A 16,325-nucleotide genomic window follows, 5' to 3' on the forward strand; every position below is an offset into this window, starting at 1 on the left:
CCACTCACTGATAGGGTTTCGATATGAGTCTGCAAGCAGTTGATTTATTACGGTCTCTGTGCAGTCAAACCTCTCTGCTAATGATAATCTGTATTTGCAGCCGCTCCCCAGCACTTGCATCACAGCCTCAGCTCCACCTCAGATCATCGGGCATTAGATTCGCATAAGGAGCACGCAACCTAGATCCCTCGCATGTGCTGTTGTTCACAGTAGGGTTCGCGCTCCTGTGAGACTCTGATGCCACCGCTGATCTGACAGGAGGCTGAGCTCAGGCAGTAATGTGAGCGATGGGGAGCGGCTGTAAATACAGATGAAGCTTTGCTCGCTGGCCCGCCGCTCACCTCCTGCTGTGTGGCCCAGGGGTTGGGGACCCTTGTCCTATAGAGAGTCTTAAAAAGTACCATGCTTCTACTCAGCAAATGAAGTTATGTTTTTAGCTACTCTCCGATTATATTGTTTTGATGGACAGAGAGCCATTTAAGAAAAGAATGTATTTCTGTGGTTTTCTAAAATTGCTTAATTATCTTTTATACCAGTGGGATTTCATTTGTTTATTTAGGGTTGGATAGAAAACCTTGAGTTTATAGATTTCAAAATATATATAAATAAGTATCTACATTCTACTAAAAGGCTTTGTTTCTATATTTCCAGGTAATCTGATGGGAGTATTTTTTAAGTGCTTAAAAGTGTTGAGATACAGACATTTGTGGAATCTGAGCTGAGGCATTGTAATCTTGGTGAGGCCCTTGCACTGTCCTCTCCCGAACTCCTTACCCCCTCTCGTGTGTTATTTTTCTCCTTAGCATTTACCACCCTTGGTCATGCTACAACTTTTTGCTCATTACTTGTCCTGTTCCTCACTGGACTGAGGGATGGGTTTTGACTGTTTTGTTCATCATTTCATCCCTAACACCTGGAATAACACTTGGCACCTACTGCGTGCTCGGGAAGCATTTGTTAAATGAACAGAGGCAGTGGAGGCTGTTGATGGTTTAAAGTAGAGGTGTTGTCTCGCCAGCTTCAGCCAGGTGGGCTTGAGAGACCGGGCCGTGGGACGGGTAAATTTTGCTGGGTAGGGGAGGACAAAGGACAAGAAAGGTTTGAGTCATGGTAGCCCAACTTTACCCCAAAATAGTGCCATGAAGGAGATAGAAGGATGTTGGGTGTCAGGGGTAGAAAAGGGGGCAGGAAAGACACAGTGGGGTCACCTAACTGCCTATCTATTGTCCCTGGGGCTGGTTTTGAATTTCTGTTGTGATATGATGGTAATTTAGGGAACACAGTAACACATGTGGTCTAACACAGAGAGGATGAACTGGATCTCACCCAGGTGTGCACAGCATTGGTTTCCGGTGCCAAGCATTTTTGTTTCAGAGTTTTATTTTGGACCTGCCTATTTAGGCTATATGATAATATTATTTAAGCCACGTTGACTGAGGCTAGAGACCTAATGTGTTAGGAATCATGCTTAGTTAAGAAATAGATCTAGTAATCTTAACCGTTCACTGGATATTTGTTATCTAAATGATTGACTCAGAGACATATAATATGTATCACCACATGGCAAGCAAGTAGGAGAATTTATTTTTTATTTTTCTTCATGCCCTTTGCTTCACTACACTTATTTGTAATACAAACACAGTAGGTAATACAAAACTCACATCACATATATTTTTAGTAATTGTTTAGTAATATCCCTTGGTACATAGGCTCTTATTTACAAACAATGTCACATAAGCTGCTTGAATATACAACAGACATTCTTAGTGGAGCTTGTGTGTGGGCTGAACAAGTTAAGTAGATCATGTTAAGATTTTCTTACCAGCAGAATATGCCTTTGCGTAGGCAAAAAGAATTTTTTCTAGCAAAATTTTTGCCAACGCTCCTTTTTACAGAAGGGAAAAAGAAGTTTATGGGGAGGAATTAGAGTAGATGGGCACTTGTTACTGACAGCAATATATTTTCATTATGCGTGGTAGAAATTAAACTTCTTTTCTGCTTGTAGCCTTTTCCCTTGACGAGAAAGGCACCAAGCGGTGTGGGACCCTTTTTCCTCGCGTCCCTTTAGAATATCTTATAACGAATAGAATTTTCACGGTAAAGCAGCAGCAGGTCTCATCATTTTTCGGTTCAAATAGGGAAGTGTGGTCGTGGTGCTGCAGCAGGGCAGTAAGTTCTGAGTTATGTTAGTAAAGATACTCTAGGTGTTTAAATTGAGCCTATTAGCTTAAAACATAACCTGTCCCTAGTGATCACTGCTGTCATTTGACAAATGATCATAAATATGGTTTTAATTTCAGCTCTAAAACCCTAAATGAACCCAGATGTCAAGTTGGTTGCTCCTGTAGATACGCAGGTCCTTACAGTCAGGCACACCTTGTATGCCTCTGTCCTCGAAGGAACTGCTCTTAGGATTGGATGTTTAGTCGGAGTTGTTTGAATTGGATAGATGAAATTAAATAGGGAGTATCAGGAAGCTACTTGCGCTGAACTGAATTTGAATTTTAAGCATTCCTAAAGTTTAGGAAGTTTAAATATCCAGATGCTGTGTTCTCCTTGACCTGTGTTGATCTCATAGAGGTTAAGTTCTTTCACCTCCAGCCTGATAGAGGTGTTACTCAAAGTACCCTTACCCTCTTGAAGACTGGACTATTTTTCACATAACGAATCAAATCAGACTGACATGGAAATGAATCATGTTAAAATTACGTGCACAGCTTCAAGCCATTCTTTTTATTCTTTCTCTAATATGACTTCTGAGATTCAGCTTAAATCTCAGTCAACAGTGTTGTTGATGACATTGGCTGTCCCTGACAGTTCTTGTTATGAAGGATAGGTGTTACTACACAATATCTTTGGGGAAAATCCTAAAATGGATTTTAAAATGAATTTTAATAGTCATAAAAGTCCCAATTGATGACAGGGGAAAGTAGATGTTGTATTATACACAATAGAGAAGAGGATTAAAGTGAAAATTTTCAGTCTCCTTTATTGAACCTGCCAGTAAAAATGGATTTCTAATAAGAATTCCAGTAGATTATATGTATCAGTTTAAAATGTTGTGATTTTTCTCAAGCGATCTTTTCTCTTTCTTGAAGGGACTAGGGCTTAGGGAAGTAAGAAATAGCATGAGATTTCTTGAGGTCTCACTTCACACTCCTTGGGGTGTGACAGAGGAAAATTCAGTGTCATGTTCTGCTTTAGTTTCTTTTATAAAACATCACCGGCTGCTAACTGGTACATACATGAGGAAAAAGAATTTGCCTTTAATCTTACTTTACTTCTTACTGAGAACTGTGAACTACCACATAAATATAATTTCGAAATAATGCAAAAATATTTAAACTGGTTTTTCTCCCCTCAACTGTTAGATGCACTAAAATGTAGACAGTTGCCTGCAGTTGTCACAATCTTCTCTTTTGGTCTTTTGGTGGGGCATTTGAGTTGGCTATCTTTTGGGGATTCCCCACTACTAGATCCACTATAACGCTATATAATTCGGAACAGGTTTCCAAAAATTGCCCTCCAGTGGCAGTGGGTGTCTCCACAAACCCAAAAAGAGGGGTTCTCTCCAATCCAATGGTGACTGGGAGAGAAGACTCCTGTCATTAGTGAATTCCTCATCATAATGGTTCCATGATGCTAGTTCAGAGATGCCTGACTCCACAGACACTGCCTGGTCTCGAACGTGTGGCTTGTCCTGGGCTTTGTTACTCTGGGAATGAGCACTGACAGCAAGTGCGTCAGATCTGTCATCGAGTATTAGGTGTGGTGAAAGATAACGGTTCAAGCGATAAGTTGCGTGATTTTACTTTGCTAATAAGGTTGCCACTGTAGCAGATGTAATAAAAGAGAAGTGGTGCCGTGGTGAGCGTGAAGGTCGTTAAACAGACATGATTCTCATAGTCCTGTGTCAGCTTTGCTTCTTTCAGGAAACCACCCCAGATAGCAACTTCATTTTGCTATGTTAATGATTTTGTGATTTGTTACAGAGATCTTTGAATAGAACAATAAACAGAGAACTGATGCTGAACTTTCTGGTCTGCTTTGTATAAAGGTTAAATATAATCTGGCTCACTGGGATTGTGTACTGAATTAATTGGCTTTGCCTCGGAATGAATTAAGGGTCTCACACACACACACACGCACGTGTGAACGCACACACCGGTCATGTCCTACCAACTGTGGGCCAGGTGTTGGGATTTACCTTACACAGAGGTGAAATCTTACAGAATCATAGACTTCAGGATCAAAGGAAGGGGGCCTCTGAGACCAAACTGCTCATGTTTTTAAATGAGAAAGTGAGAGTTTAACTTGCTCGGGTCATGTAGGTAGGTAATTGCTGTCTAACGCCTACGCCCTTAGCTCCTGCTCAGTCTGCCTGCTGTTTCTCAAATAATTGATGAGTGCTAAACCACGCAACATATTATAACCATCTGAGGTTTTAACAGCCTGATAGTCATCTATACTGGCAGATAACCTCTCAAGATGTAAACGCTCTAGGGAGCGTTAATATACTAGTTGCTAAGGCTTAGTGAGTTCCTTGAGTAAGACTGCCTTTCAGCTAACATCGGCTGAAAAGCACCTACCCGACGAGCCTTTTAGTGATGGCGGGATAACTAATCGTGCGCAATTGCTTTCAAGGAGGCAGTAGGTCTTAGCAGATGAATGGAGTGGGGCAACCGCTGGGGCACGCGTCAAGCAGAAGGATCTGAGGAATGGACAGCGGACGGCGCTGCAGGCAGACCCGGTACCTGCGGTTCTCCTACCCCGGTGGTGACGTCTTTACGTGGAAGGGTTACACGCGTGTTTACATTTACTGAGCAGCCGAAGAGGGGAGAGTCGTCGCTCTGGTGCTGTGGTTAGAGTCCGTGTTCCTCCCCGCCCCCCAACTCCAGGCCGTATTCTTTTGTTGCACTGAGCTTTTCAAATGTTTTAAAGCTGTTAAGCTAGGGCTAAAAATAGCTTTGTGCTTGAGTGGTGCATTAAAACTTAAACACACTCAGGATACCAAATCAAAACGGAATCTTAATAGAAGCCTTGCCAGTTGTTCTTGATAGTTATCTTTTATTTTAGGGCATCTTGTGGAGGATTATGGGAATGCTGGTTTTCGTTTTGTGTGTTCACACAACAGCATAGGGAACCATCTGCTGCAATGAAATTAGCAAAGTCAAGTCGTATGTTCTTGGGGGACCCATTTAAAAAGTCATTAGCTAAAGACAGATTGACAACACACTTCATACATTTTATGAATCTTGTCATAGGAAGTCTGTTATTCAGAGTGGTCTAAATTCATAAGCGTCATGTTTTAGGTCTACAAAGCTCATGTGAATTTTAATCCTATTACTGGAGAAAAATCTAGCAAAATAGCCTGATCCCTTAGAATTTCTTAGTGGTGTGCCATGTGAATTTGGATGTAAAAGCCTCACATTTTATGGACTAAAGTTAATCTGTGGTTACATAATATCTTACAGCTGTAGAGCTCACCAAGCCCTATATGGAGAGGCCAGAAATTTTTTAAAAAGAATTCATCAAATGGGTTCAATATCTTCCTTTGATGCTTATTTTTTAACACTAAGTGTGGTAGAGAGTCTTCACATTCTTCTTTTGCCCTGAAAGGACGTGGTTCTGGTAGGGTTCTTGCTACCGTCATTAAACAAGTGACAGGCAAAGCCAACATGGCACAGAAGGGGAGCCGGGAGGGCCAGACGGGAGTGGTGCGGAGGGCAGGTGCACGCTGACTGTTGAAATTCTCCCCACACCCAACCCAAATCACTTGGGAATTCAAGAGGTATGAGAGGGAGTGCTTGTGCTTTCACACAATTTATAATCTTCCTGAGGGGCAGTGAGAAAGGGAAGTTATTATCCTTATTTTGTACAATATATGGAGACGTTGAGGTATTGACAGGTCTGATAACCCATGGAGAGCCAGGACTCACATCCTAACGGGCTAGAGAATCTGGTCTTTCAACTAGTAAGTATACCTTACTCTTCCTAAAACATAAAGTTCATTCCTGCTGTGTTGATTTGCTGTAATTTTGAGCTGCCACATATTGATAAGCTGGTCACTCCTCACAAATCGCTGATTTCCCAATGGAACGATTGTGAACTTCTGATGAGCTTCTTTATAGACATGGAATAAGAATAATTACAATAGCTTACGGTTTAATTAACATAACATCTGCAGACTTTTAATTGTGCCTGTTCATGTTCTAGGTGGGACTTTGCATCATAATTAATAAATATGTGAGTCCACAGCATCTGTACAAATTGCTGGAGCCATGTGGCTGGAGCAATATTGAGTGTACAACAGTCCAGATTAATACCGTGCCAATACATGGGCTTACAGCGAGTTAAATAAAACATCTTGAGGACATTATATCTCAGTGTGGAGTTGTTTATTTTCCACGTATACAAGCTTTTAAGATTGGACTATCATTTACACGAAAATTGATACCAATAAAGATGATTAGAGAGAATCAACAAATCAATCTCAGTGGTAGTAAGGCACAACCTGAAAATGTAATGGATCTGTAGTTTTTAATAAGAGAAAGAGCTAAGATTTTTTTCCTTGTTAATGAAAGAGTTGGCTGTTTAACCACGTAACATGCTCCCTGTTTCACTGGCTACTGGTGTTACAAATATAAAATGAAATTGTTCTTCTCAGTTTTGACAGCTCTCTGTCATCCTTTGAGGAGAGTGTTTTTCAAAGTGTGATTCTTGCACTCCTTCAGGTGGTTTACAAATTAGACTAATGTTTATATAATTAGACTTTACTTTGCACCAGGCATGAGCTAAAACTTTATTGATAACAAGTATTTAGAGATGAGTTCATTGATGTTTCATCTTCATGTGTGTCTGATGAAAATATTTTTGGCGGTTAAAGGAAAAGTGGTGTCCAGGGTATCAGTGCCTCTAGAGATGTGCAGAACTACTGACTAGGGCAAGGCTCTGCCATAGGAGGAATCAACACTCACTGGTCTAGTGTTGGCTTAGAACAGAATGGCTTTCCCACAACCAGAGTGAGACTTTTTGTTTTCTTTTTTTTTTTTTTGCAGTATGCGGGCCTCTCACTGTTGTGGCCTCTCCAGCCGCGGAGCACAGGCGCCGGACGCGCAGGCTCAGTGGCCATGGCCCACGGGCCCAGCCGCTCCGCGGCACGCGGGATCCTCCCAGACCGGGGCACGAACCCGCATTCCCTGCATCGGCAGGCGGACTCTCAACCACTGCGCCCCCAGGGAAGCCCCAGAGTGAGACTTTTTGTTTCCTTTTTTTTTTTTTTGCAGTATGCGGGCCTCTCACTGTTGTGGCCTCTCCAGCCGCGGAGCACAGGCGCCGGACGCGCAGGCTCAGTGGCCATGGCCCACGGGCCCAGCCGCTCCGCGGCACGCGGGATCCTCCCAGACCGGGGCACGAACCCGCATTCCCTGCATCGGCAGGCGGACTCTCAACCACTGCGCCCCCAGGGAAGCCCCAGAGTGAGACTTTTTGTTTCCTTTTTTTTTTTTTTGCAGTATGCGGGCCTCTCACTGTTGTGGCCTCTCCAGCCGCGGAGCACAGGCGCCGGACGCGCAGGCTCAGTGGCCATGGCCCACGGGCCCAGCCGCTCCGCGGCACGCGGGATCCTCCCAGACCGGGGCACGAACCCGCATTCCCTGCATCGGCAGGCGGACTCTCAACCACTGCGCCACCAGGGAAGCCCCAGAGTGAGACTTTTGATGTATGTGAAATTAAGAAGGTAGGAGAAAAGGTAGATAAACACTGTCCTTTCGCTTGGGAATGCTTAGTGCCTAACAAGCGATAAAAGTTGCTTTCCTCCCAAAGTGATGTTTTGGCACAGCTACCACCAGAAAAGAAACTGGGCAAGAGAACGAAGGGGAGCAGAAAGAAAGAATGAGATAAAGCGTCACTGCATATGTACATGTGTAAGGTTTAACAGATTCCCAACTCCTTTGCATGGAGATAAATTTCATCTGTGAAAACCAAGTTCAGAACTCCCATCCTAATATGTCACTGCCAACCTCAGCACTCCAAGTATTCCTTAGTTCCTTTACTCATTGCCACCCAGAGAAGAAATTCTGTTTTAGCCTGTATTTGACAGGTATACAGATTATGCTATGTGTATTTCAGCAAATTTGTGTTTCCATGTATGCTAGGATCACATGATTAAGGGAGCAAAAACTCGGGTGAAGCCCAAGGAAGGAAGGATAGATACTGCATTCGTACCTCTTCTTAGGACCGTCGGAGGGCCAATGATCCACCACTAGTAGTAGAAACTTCAACTTGGGAAGCTTCATGATTGAAACTGTTGAAAGGTTTGACACTAATGCCCATGAATGGATATGTTTCTATGCTTCCATGTATCACTGCTGCTTAAATTTTTTCTTTTTAAATCATCAGAGTTTATTTTAGTGGAAAGTCGTAAAATAATTAATTAAGAATTTAAATCTTGAGTTTTCAACCCAGTGGGAAACCTCACACACTCAGTTGTTCACTTTTAGTAGGAGGGTTCTCTTAAGGCATGAGGTATATTAATTGGATGTTGGAATCTCTCGATCTGTACCCGTGTTTTGTCATCTCAAAGCACTTTGAGTACTTGCATTTCATTTAGATGAGTGTATACACATTTTCTCTCTACTACCATAACTATTTACCACATTTCTACGATCGTCGATGAATCACCACAACTGAAAACATCCAAACGTCATCCACAGTGACGTTTCAGCGAGTTGTCTATGATTTTTCTTTTCCAAGTAAAGAATGTCTTTCCCCGCGCTGACTCACTGCAGAGAACTCCCTTATTTCTGTTCCCTCTGTCCTCAAGTGGTCCATGCCCACATCAACAAGGTAAGGGAACATCTATGACTCCAACTAGGAAACACATGAGCGCTAGTTCTGCGTGCGTGGAGGCGGAGCGCACAGGATTGGAAAGAAACAGGGGGAGGTGGACACCAGCCGTGCGTCAAAACCCTGCGCAGCCCCATTCGGGCCTCGTGTTTATCACTCGTCTTTATGAGATTTTCTCCTCTTGAAAGAATAGGATGAACCCGTGCTCAAAACCTCTTGAAGCAATTTGAAAATACAGCTTTTGATGTGGCACTTCAAAACAAGTTGGCACAGAATGAAAAGTGACGTTTGGTCTGGGGCTTGCGGAGGGCCCGTTACCTGGCGCGCGCCGCCCTCGGGCTGCGGCTCGGGCTCAGGGCGCAGGCTGGCTCTTGGCCGCGGGGTCCTCGTAGCGGCCCGGGCCCGGGGCGGCGGCCTCCGGGGGGAAGCCCTGCTGCTGGTAGCCGTAGTGGACGGTGCCGCACGGGAAGTGGCGCAGCCTGAACAGGGGCACGTCCCTCAGGCTGGCGGTCAGTGAGGACGGCTCGAGGAGCAGAGAGGTGCCTGGACGGTGGCCGGCAGCCACGGGGGGCGGGATGGCACGGCCGCCGTCGCCGCCCGGGTTCCCCCTCTCGCGCTGCTCCTTCTTCGCCGGAGGATTGCTCTTTTTGGTGGGTTTCTCTGTAAACCAGGAGCCGTAAGTTGGGTTCCATAGGCTGGTGGGCTTGTTTCTGGACCCCTGGACTTGGTGCAGCTCCGAGGGCGGGTTGGACTGAGAGAATGCCATGTTAACGTGTCCCCCCTTCACGGCCAGCGCCCTGGCGCCTCGGGCAGAGGCCTCTGCGGCCACGGGCTTCTTGCCGGCTTTGCCCGAGGAGGCGGAAGGCAGAGCCGTGCGGGCGGCTGGCTCGCGGCCCTCCTCCCGCTTGGCCTGGGGAGCGGAGACCAGCAGAGGAGGGATTCCCTCAGGGTCCTTGGGCCTCATGGGTACCTTCTCTTCCTCTTCCACGAGGGGCCCGTATTCTATGGGCAAAGCAGTGTTGATCACATCTGGGTCCTACAGGTGGGAGAAATGGACGGACGGAAACTTTGAACCACAGGCCAAACATGTTGGATCTGGAAGCTCCCTTAGCACGGATGTCATCCGAACTTATTTTACAGATGAAGAGACTATTCAGTGTTTATTGGGAATCTGTTCATTTATAAGCACGGGGGAATAAGAAACGGGAAATCATCCTCATCTTTGGAGAGCTTGGTGGATAAGTACTATTACGGAAGTGCCTGCAGGGTGCTGGGAGAGGGTGCCGGGAAGTGGCCCACTGCCAGGGCAGGGGAGAGGGGTCAGGAAAGACTTTGCAGAGACCACCTTTGGGCAAATCTTACAGATTAATGGATTTAAAAGATTGTAAATTACTTTAAAAAATGATTCCTTTCAACTAAAAGGTCTATGTGTTTGACTTCAAGTTTGTGTGTGCTTGTGTGTGTGTTGGGGGCAAGGGGAGGGTAGGAGAGGAGAGACACACTATGTGGGCTTAACAGGTTAACCTCTAGTTCTCGTCTTTCCATTTCCATCATGTTTGGATGGGCTACACTTGATTATAACATTTCTGGGTGTTGTCATCGTATCATTACACGTGCCAATATCACAATGCAGTGGTTCTTTAACTAGTTTGTAACTGATGAAACCCAGGAAATACTGAAGTGCTAAGAGGAAAACCGTTTACAAAATCAGCTCTGTGCTAGATCATTTTTACAGCAACAGACTAATACAGAAAAGCAGAAGGCAGTTGCCAGAGATTTGAGGAAAATTTGTGGTAGAAAGCTTAAAGTTGCAGAAACTTGATTCTGTAATATTTTATGCAAATTGGAAAAACCATTACTTCAGTTTAACAGAAAAACAGATAGGTCCAGTATCCATCAGTAAAAGTTTAAGAATAAAAAACAACTACCTTCTAATTCTCTCTGCTTTAGTCTTAATTCCTTCCCTATTAATCATTAATCTCTATAGTGAGTCATTCAAAATATGCTTGTACAGAGTTCCTTGCTCTTGAGAGGGATCTTATGTACTTTGGAGAAGAAAATTACTCCAAAGTATATATACTTAAGTGGAAGTATTCCATTAATATTACAACATAATAACCTAAAAGCCACTGAACGTAAAGTTCTCTGAAAGAACCCCGAATAACTTGAAGTCTGTGCAGATAAATGCCTTCCGAGCCCAAAGGACCCGAAAAGATGGAATCAGGACAGGAAATGACTACAGTGTGAAAATGGGTACGTCTGTTGTCACAGCTAAGATGAGAGGGAGTTTAGAGAGGTAGCGGCTTATTGTCTGACTTCTAAAATGTTCTCCAGAATTAGATATCCTGACGGAATGAGAGGCAAGAGAGGGAAAGGAAGCACACACAGCGGAGAGGAGGTAAGTGTTGGCCTGAAAGTGGTGCGAATGGTGCAGAAGGAGGGGCCGCCCCGAAGGAGAGGAGGACACGGCACCACTGAGGACGGCGCAGATGCAGAGACGAAGGAAACGGAGGGGGCGGGGGTTCTCACTTGGCCTCCACTCTTGAAGAGGTAGGAGGCATAGTCGTCTGCGGAAATGGTATCCCATTTCTATCAAAAGAGGAAAAACTTAGTCCTTACTGACGGAAATGGGAGCGGGATTTGCGTAGGGACCAGCGGGATGGCGGGGAAGCTGTGTGGCTTGGACAAAACCTCTCCAAGCCTCAACTCCTCTTAAGTGGCAGCGACTAGTATTTGTCTACAAAACAGGCAAACTGAGATACTACTCATTTTACTTTATAGATAATTAACATTCGTCCTCATGATCGTAACTCATATTTCCTGGCTGGTGTAACTGTTATTTCCCATTTTGGTATTTGCCGTCTTCAAGACTTTTCCATATAAATGCTGGCCAAGGGGGGGCGGAAATGTTTATACCTGGGTGCAGTATTCAATCCTCTCCAAAATTATGGCAAAGTTGGGCCTGTCTTCAGGCTGATGCTGCCAGCACTGGGTCATTATCCGGTATCTAAAATAAGAACAAAGCACATTAATTAAATCAAGAGAAACAGGATGAAAAAGACGTTTCCCCCCAACACTGTTCTAGATGGGACTGGAATGGCACTGTCTTCGAGGGTGGGGACTCATCTTGTCCCGTGTTGGTACATGTTGCCCTCTGCTGATGGGCAGAGTGTGAGGGTGTATATAACATAGGGCTCGTGAACATGGACATCCTGGTGTTTACGTTACATATGGCTCCTCTCATTCCATTCCCGAATTAAAGTCACCTCTGGGACAGAATATTCTATTTCCCATCTGCCTTGTTTGTGGGAAGGAGGGATGCCAGACAGGACAGCAGAAAACGCAGGGAATAGAAACACTTAAAGGAGACTCAAGACCCATGGTGCAGGGCAGCAGGGGCGGAGTCTGGGACACAGATTCCTAGGAGGTGCTTGAGGCGTGTGAGCCTGGTGAGTCCACAGCCTCCATCCAGACGATGGATACCTTTTCAGGTGTGACATTATTGCTTTCAAGGGGCTGGAAGACTGACCCATTGAAGCCACAGACATATTCCTCTCTTGGGGCATATTAAATGAGGTCAGCCATCCGGTTCCTTCATTTTAAAACAAAAAAGCATATGTGGCTGCAGATATTCTTTGAAAAGGAAAACTGTGCTTAGTAACTTGTAGAAATTCCTAAAAGAGTCGTACACAGGCCCGGGGCAGTTCTTAGGTGGGTCCATCCGTCCTCCACTGGTGACAAACTCCAGAACCTCCTGGTTGCTTTTGCTAGGGTACGGCATGTATCCAAGAGAGAAGATTTCCCACAGAAGCACTCCGAAGGACCTGCGCACAGGATGGAAGATGTGGATACGGGTACACACACAGACACAGGCACTGACACACACGTGTACACATACACACTCGGACACACACATAAATACACAGACGCACATACATATCATATACACAGGGTCATAAACACACAGACACACATACATAGACACACACAGACATACACAATGTAAAATTTTAATTTTTTAAATTTCACATTTTTTCCACCATAAAGAACTCTTCATATGGAGAAAAAGAAAAGAATGAGAAAGTAGTCACATGTGAAGCGCCATAAAAACATAACCAGCATGTTATTTTTTTTTGTTCACGTTTCTGTGCTTAGATTTTTTTAAATGTAATTGCTGTGATTTTTTTTTTGCAAATTCCATTATAGCATAAACATCTTGCATGCTAATACTAACATTTTTATAAATAGAATTTGACATGGCTGTAAAGTGTTCCACTGAGTAGTTGTGCCATAATTTGATGTATCATTTCCATACTGTTTTAAATTTTTTAAATATTTAAAAATACTGCGCTGAACATCTTTATACATTTTTAAAAGGATAATTTCCTTAGGATAAATTTCCTGAATTTAGAATTAGGATAATCTAGTAAAATCTAGGATAATTTTAAAGGAATTACTAGGTGAAAATAATATGAACACTGAAACATTCTTTACCCATATTGTCCATTTGACTTCCCAGGGGGTCACTCTGATCATCAACCAGCATTGTGCATCAGGCACTCCCACCAACACTGAGAACTTTTGCTGATTTTTAAGGTAAAAAATGGTAGAATATTTTAAATTATGTTTATTGACTTGATAATTAACACGGTTGAGTGTGTGTATTAATTCATTTTCTTCTCCTATGAATGGTTCATATTTAACCACATATTGTCCATTTTAAACCACATATTGTTTTGGTATCTATCAGTTTTTTGATTTATAGACAAACTTGATATATCAAAGATGTTAACCTTTTATCCACAATTCAAATAACTTCTATTAGTTGCTTTCTAATTCTCCTTTTTAGCATGCCAAAGATTTTTATTTTTAGGTAGTCAAATCTATTTAGAATTTTTTTTTGTGATTTCCTCCATCTGTTTTATAGATTCTACAGTCCTCTCTTTACCAGCAATTAGATGAATGTATTTTATTTTCTTCCAGTTGTATTTGTTTTTTTCTCTCTTCCCAAACCCAGTCGGAATTGAGTTTGGTGTATAGTGTGAGGTAAGGATGTCACTTTATTAGCTCTTCTAAAACCACTTTTCGAATAATACATATTCCTAAAATAATTTTCTCTTCAACTATTGACTTGTGAGTAAAACAGTTCTGTTCCTGGCTATCTGTTCACTTCACTGATTTTTCTGCTTCTTGCACTGATACTACTCTCTTTTACTTTTTGTGTATTTATGTTTTAATATCTGGTAGGGCATTTTCCCCTTATTTCTCTCTTTTTAAAGAAATGTATTTGATTTCTCATTTATTGGCTTTAAATGAACGTTATAATGATTTTTATCATGTTCCAAAATCATCTGCTTTGATATTTTGACTAAAACTTTTATTTTAAAACTTTAATTTCATAATTAGCTTTTTGACAAAAAAAAGAGCCTATTTTAATTTTTGTGTCTGGTTGTAGTTTTCTGATGTTAATAAATATTACCTCAAAAATTGTAAAGAGGCTTCCCTGGTGGCACAGTGGTTGAGAGTCCGCCTGCTGATGCAGGGGACACGGGTTCGTGCCCCGGTCAGTGAAGATCCCACATGCTGTGGAGCGACTGGGCCCATAAGCCATGGCCGCTGAGCCTGTGCGTCCAGAGCCTGTGCTCCGCAACGGGAGAGGACACAACAGTGAGAGGCCCGCGTACCGCAAAAAAAAAAAAAAAAAAATTGTAAAGAACTATAGTTCCTCCGTCTCCTAAGGAACACAAAGTACTTTTTATTGACATAATTTAGGTGAAATTTCAAAGGTTCTTGTGAGGAGAATTGGGCAAAGATCTTTTCCATATATTTTAGGTGCGAAGGCTGAAGCAGAGGTTATTATACAGCTAATTCAAGACAGACTGGAATATATTATTAGATCTCTTAATTCTACTCCCTACAGATTGCCTGGTGCATATATTATTTCTCTCTGTTTGGTGGTCTGCCCCCAAGGCAAAACAAAATAAGCAAAATCATGGATGGAACTGGCAGCAGGGCTTAAAGAATTCCAGCGATATGTTTTCTGCTTGTCTAGATAGACAGCTAGGGAGATAGATTGCAGTATCCTTTGAGAGAACCACTATATAGACTGAAAATCGGTGTTTATTTTCTTACAAGGGAGCAAGAAATCATGCTGATTATAGAACGTGGATAATTTCAGGTAAGTAGTGTTGTCAGATTTAGCAGATAACCAGACAGGACACTCAGTAACATCTGAATTCCAGTTAAACAAGAAATACTTTATAGTATTAGTGTATCCCAAACACTGCATGGGACATACTTATACCAAAACATTATTCACTGTTCATCTGAAATTCCATTTTAACTGGCCATTTTGTATTTTATCTAGCAATCCTACAGATAAGGTAAATCTATATTTTGTATGCCAAATGGTTCTTTAATCACCTATAAGCGGAACCTGTGCTAAATAGGAACTACAAGGTCCAAAGCTTTGCACCAAAGCATTCAAAATCAAACAGAAACAAATATAAGGAAAAAATCCCACTCTGTTTCTCCTGGTATTGAACTTGCTCTGCCTGAAATTATAGAAATAGCTTAAGTGATTGCTGATGAAATTATTTTAAAATTTTGAATCGATGAATATAATCTGATGAAAAAGTTTTAAAGTCACAACTGTGCTATGTTTATCACCTTTTAAAGCTAAATTTTATTTTCCTTTATTCATAACTTGAAGTTGGAAGATTGTCTCCAATTATGTCTCTGTGTTCACACTTTGCCTGCCCCTTCCATCTGAACCACCACTGGCCCCAATTATGGTAGAGGGTGGGGCGCACTTTTAGGTAAAATGGGAACCCCAAAGTTACTGTATCGTATTTAAATCTCCAGCTGATCCCATCCACAGTTCGCTGCAGTTCTCTGAGCTTCAAATTCATGTACCGCCATCTCCACCGGCCTATTTTAATAGACAACTCAGACTTGACATGTTCCAATGAGCTTTTTCTGCACCCAAACCCTCTCCTCCTCCAGTCTTTCCAGCTCGGCAGTACCACTGTCCAGCTGTCTGCTCAAGCAGCAAACCTAGGAATCGTCCTTGATCTCACTCTTCCCCACACCTCCCACTCCACATCCAACTTAGCACAGTCTTGTTGACTACTCTCAACACAGAGCTTGAAACTGACCACGGCCAATGGCTTCCACTGCTGCCACTAGGTCTAGCCCCTCTCATCTCTTATCTAGAAATGAGCAGTGCTCTCCTAACTGGCTTCTCATCTTCACTTGCCCCACTCCAGTCTATTTTCAGTGGAAGCAAGAGTGACACACACACACACACACATATATATATATTTTGTGTGTGTGTGTGTGTGTGTGTGTGTGATACGCGGGTCTCTCTCTGGTGGGCCCTCTCCTGTTGCGGAGCACAGGCTACGGACGCGCAGGTTCAGCGGCCATGGCTCACGGGCCCAACCGCTCCGCGGCATGTGGGATCTTCCCGGACCGGG

At 43.1% G+C, this 16,325-nt stretch overlaps 1 protein-coding gene across 1 annotated transcript in view; it reads right to left on the reverse strand.

Moving 5' to 3' along the window:
- Nucleotides 1-9,172: 9,172 nt before the first annotated feature.
- ALK (ALK receptor tyrosine kinase) overlaps nucleotides 9,173-16,325 on the reverse strand; it is a 714,463-nt gene continuing 707,310 nt past the window's right edge. Inside the window, exons 29-31 of the mRNA XM_024731532.1 lie at nucleotides 12,537-12,671; nucleotides 11,764-11,854; nucleotides 9,173-9,883 (exon numbers count right to left, since the gene is read on the reverse strand). Coding sequence (XP_024587300.1) covers nucleotides 9,200-9,883; nucleotides 11,764-11,854; nucleotides 12,537-12,671 — 910 coding nt within the window. The 3' untranslated portion in view covers nucleotides 9,173-9,199. The remainder of the gene's footprint in view (nucleotides 9,884-11,763; nucleotides 11,855-12,536; nucleotides 12,672-16,325) is intronic.

The sequence above is a fragment of the Neophocaena asiaeorientalis genome, unplaced genomic scaffold (assembly GCF_003031525.2).
Source record: "Neophocaena asiaeorientalis asiaeorientalis breed wild unplaced genomic scaffold, Neophocaena_asiaeorientalis_V1.1 scaffold689, whole genome shotgun sequence".
NCBI lineage: Eukaryota > Metazoa > Chordata > Mammalia > Artiodactyla > Phocoenidae > Neophocaena > Neophocaena asiaeorientalis.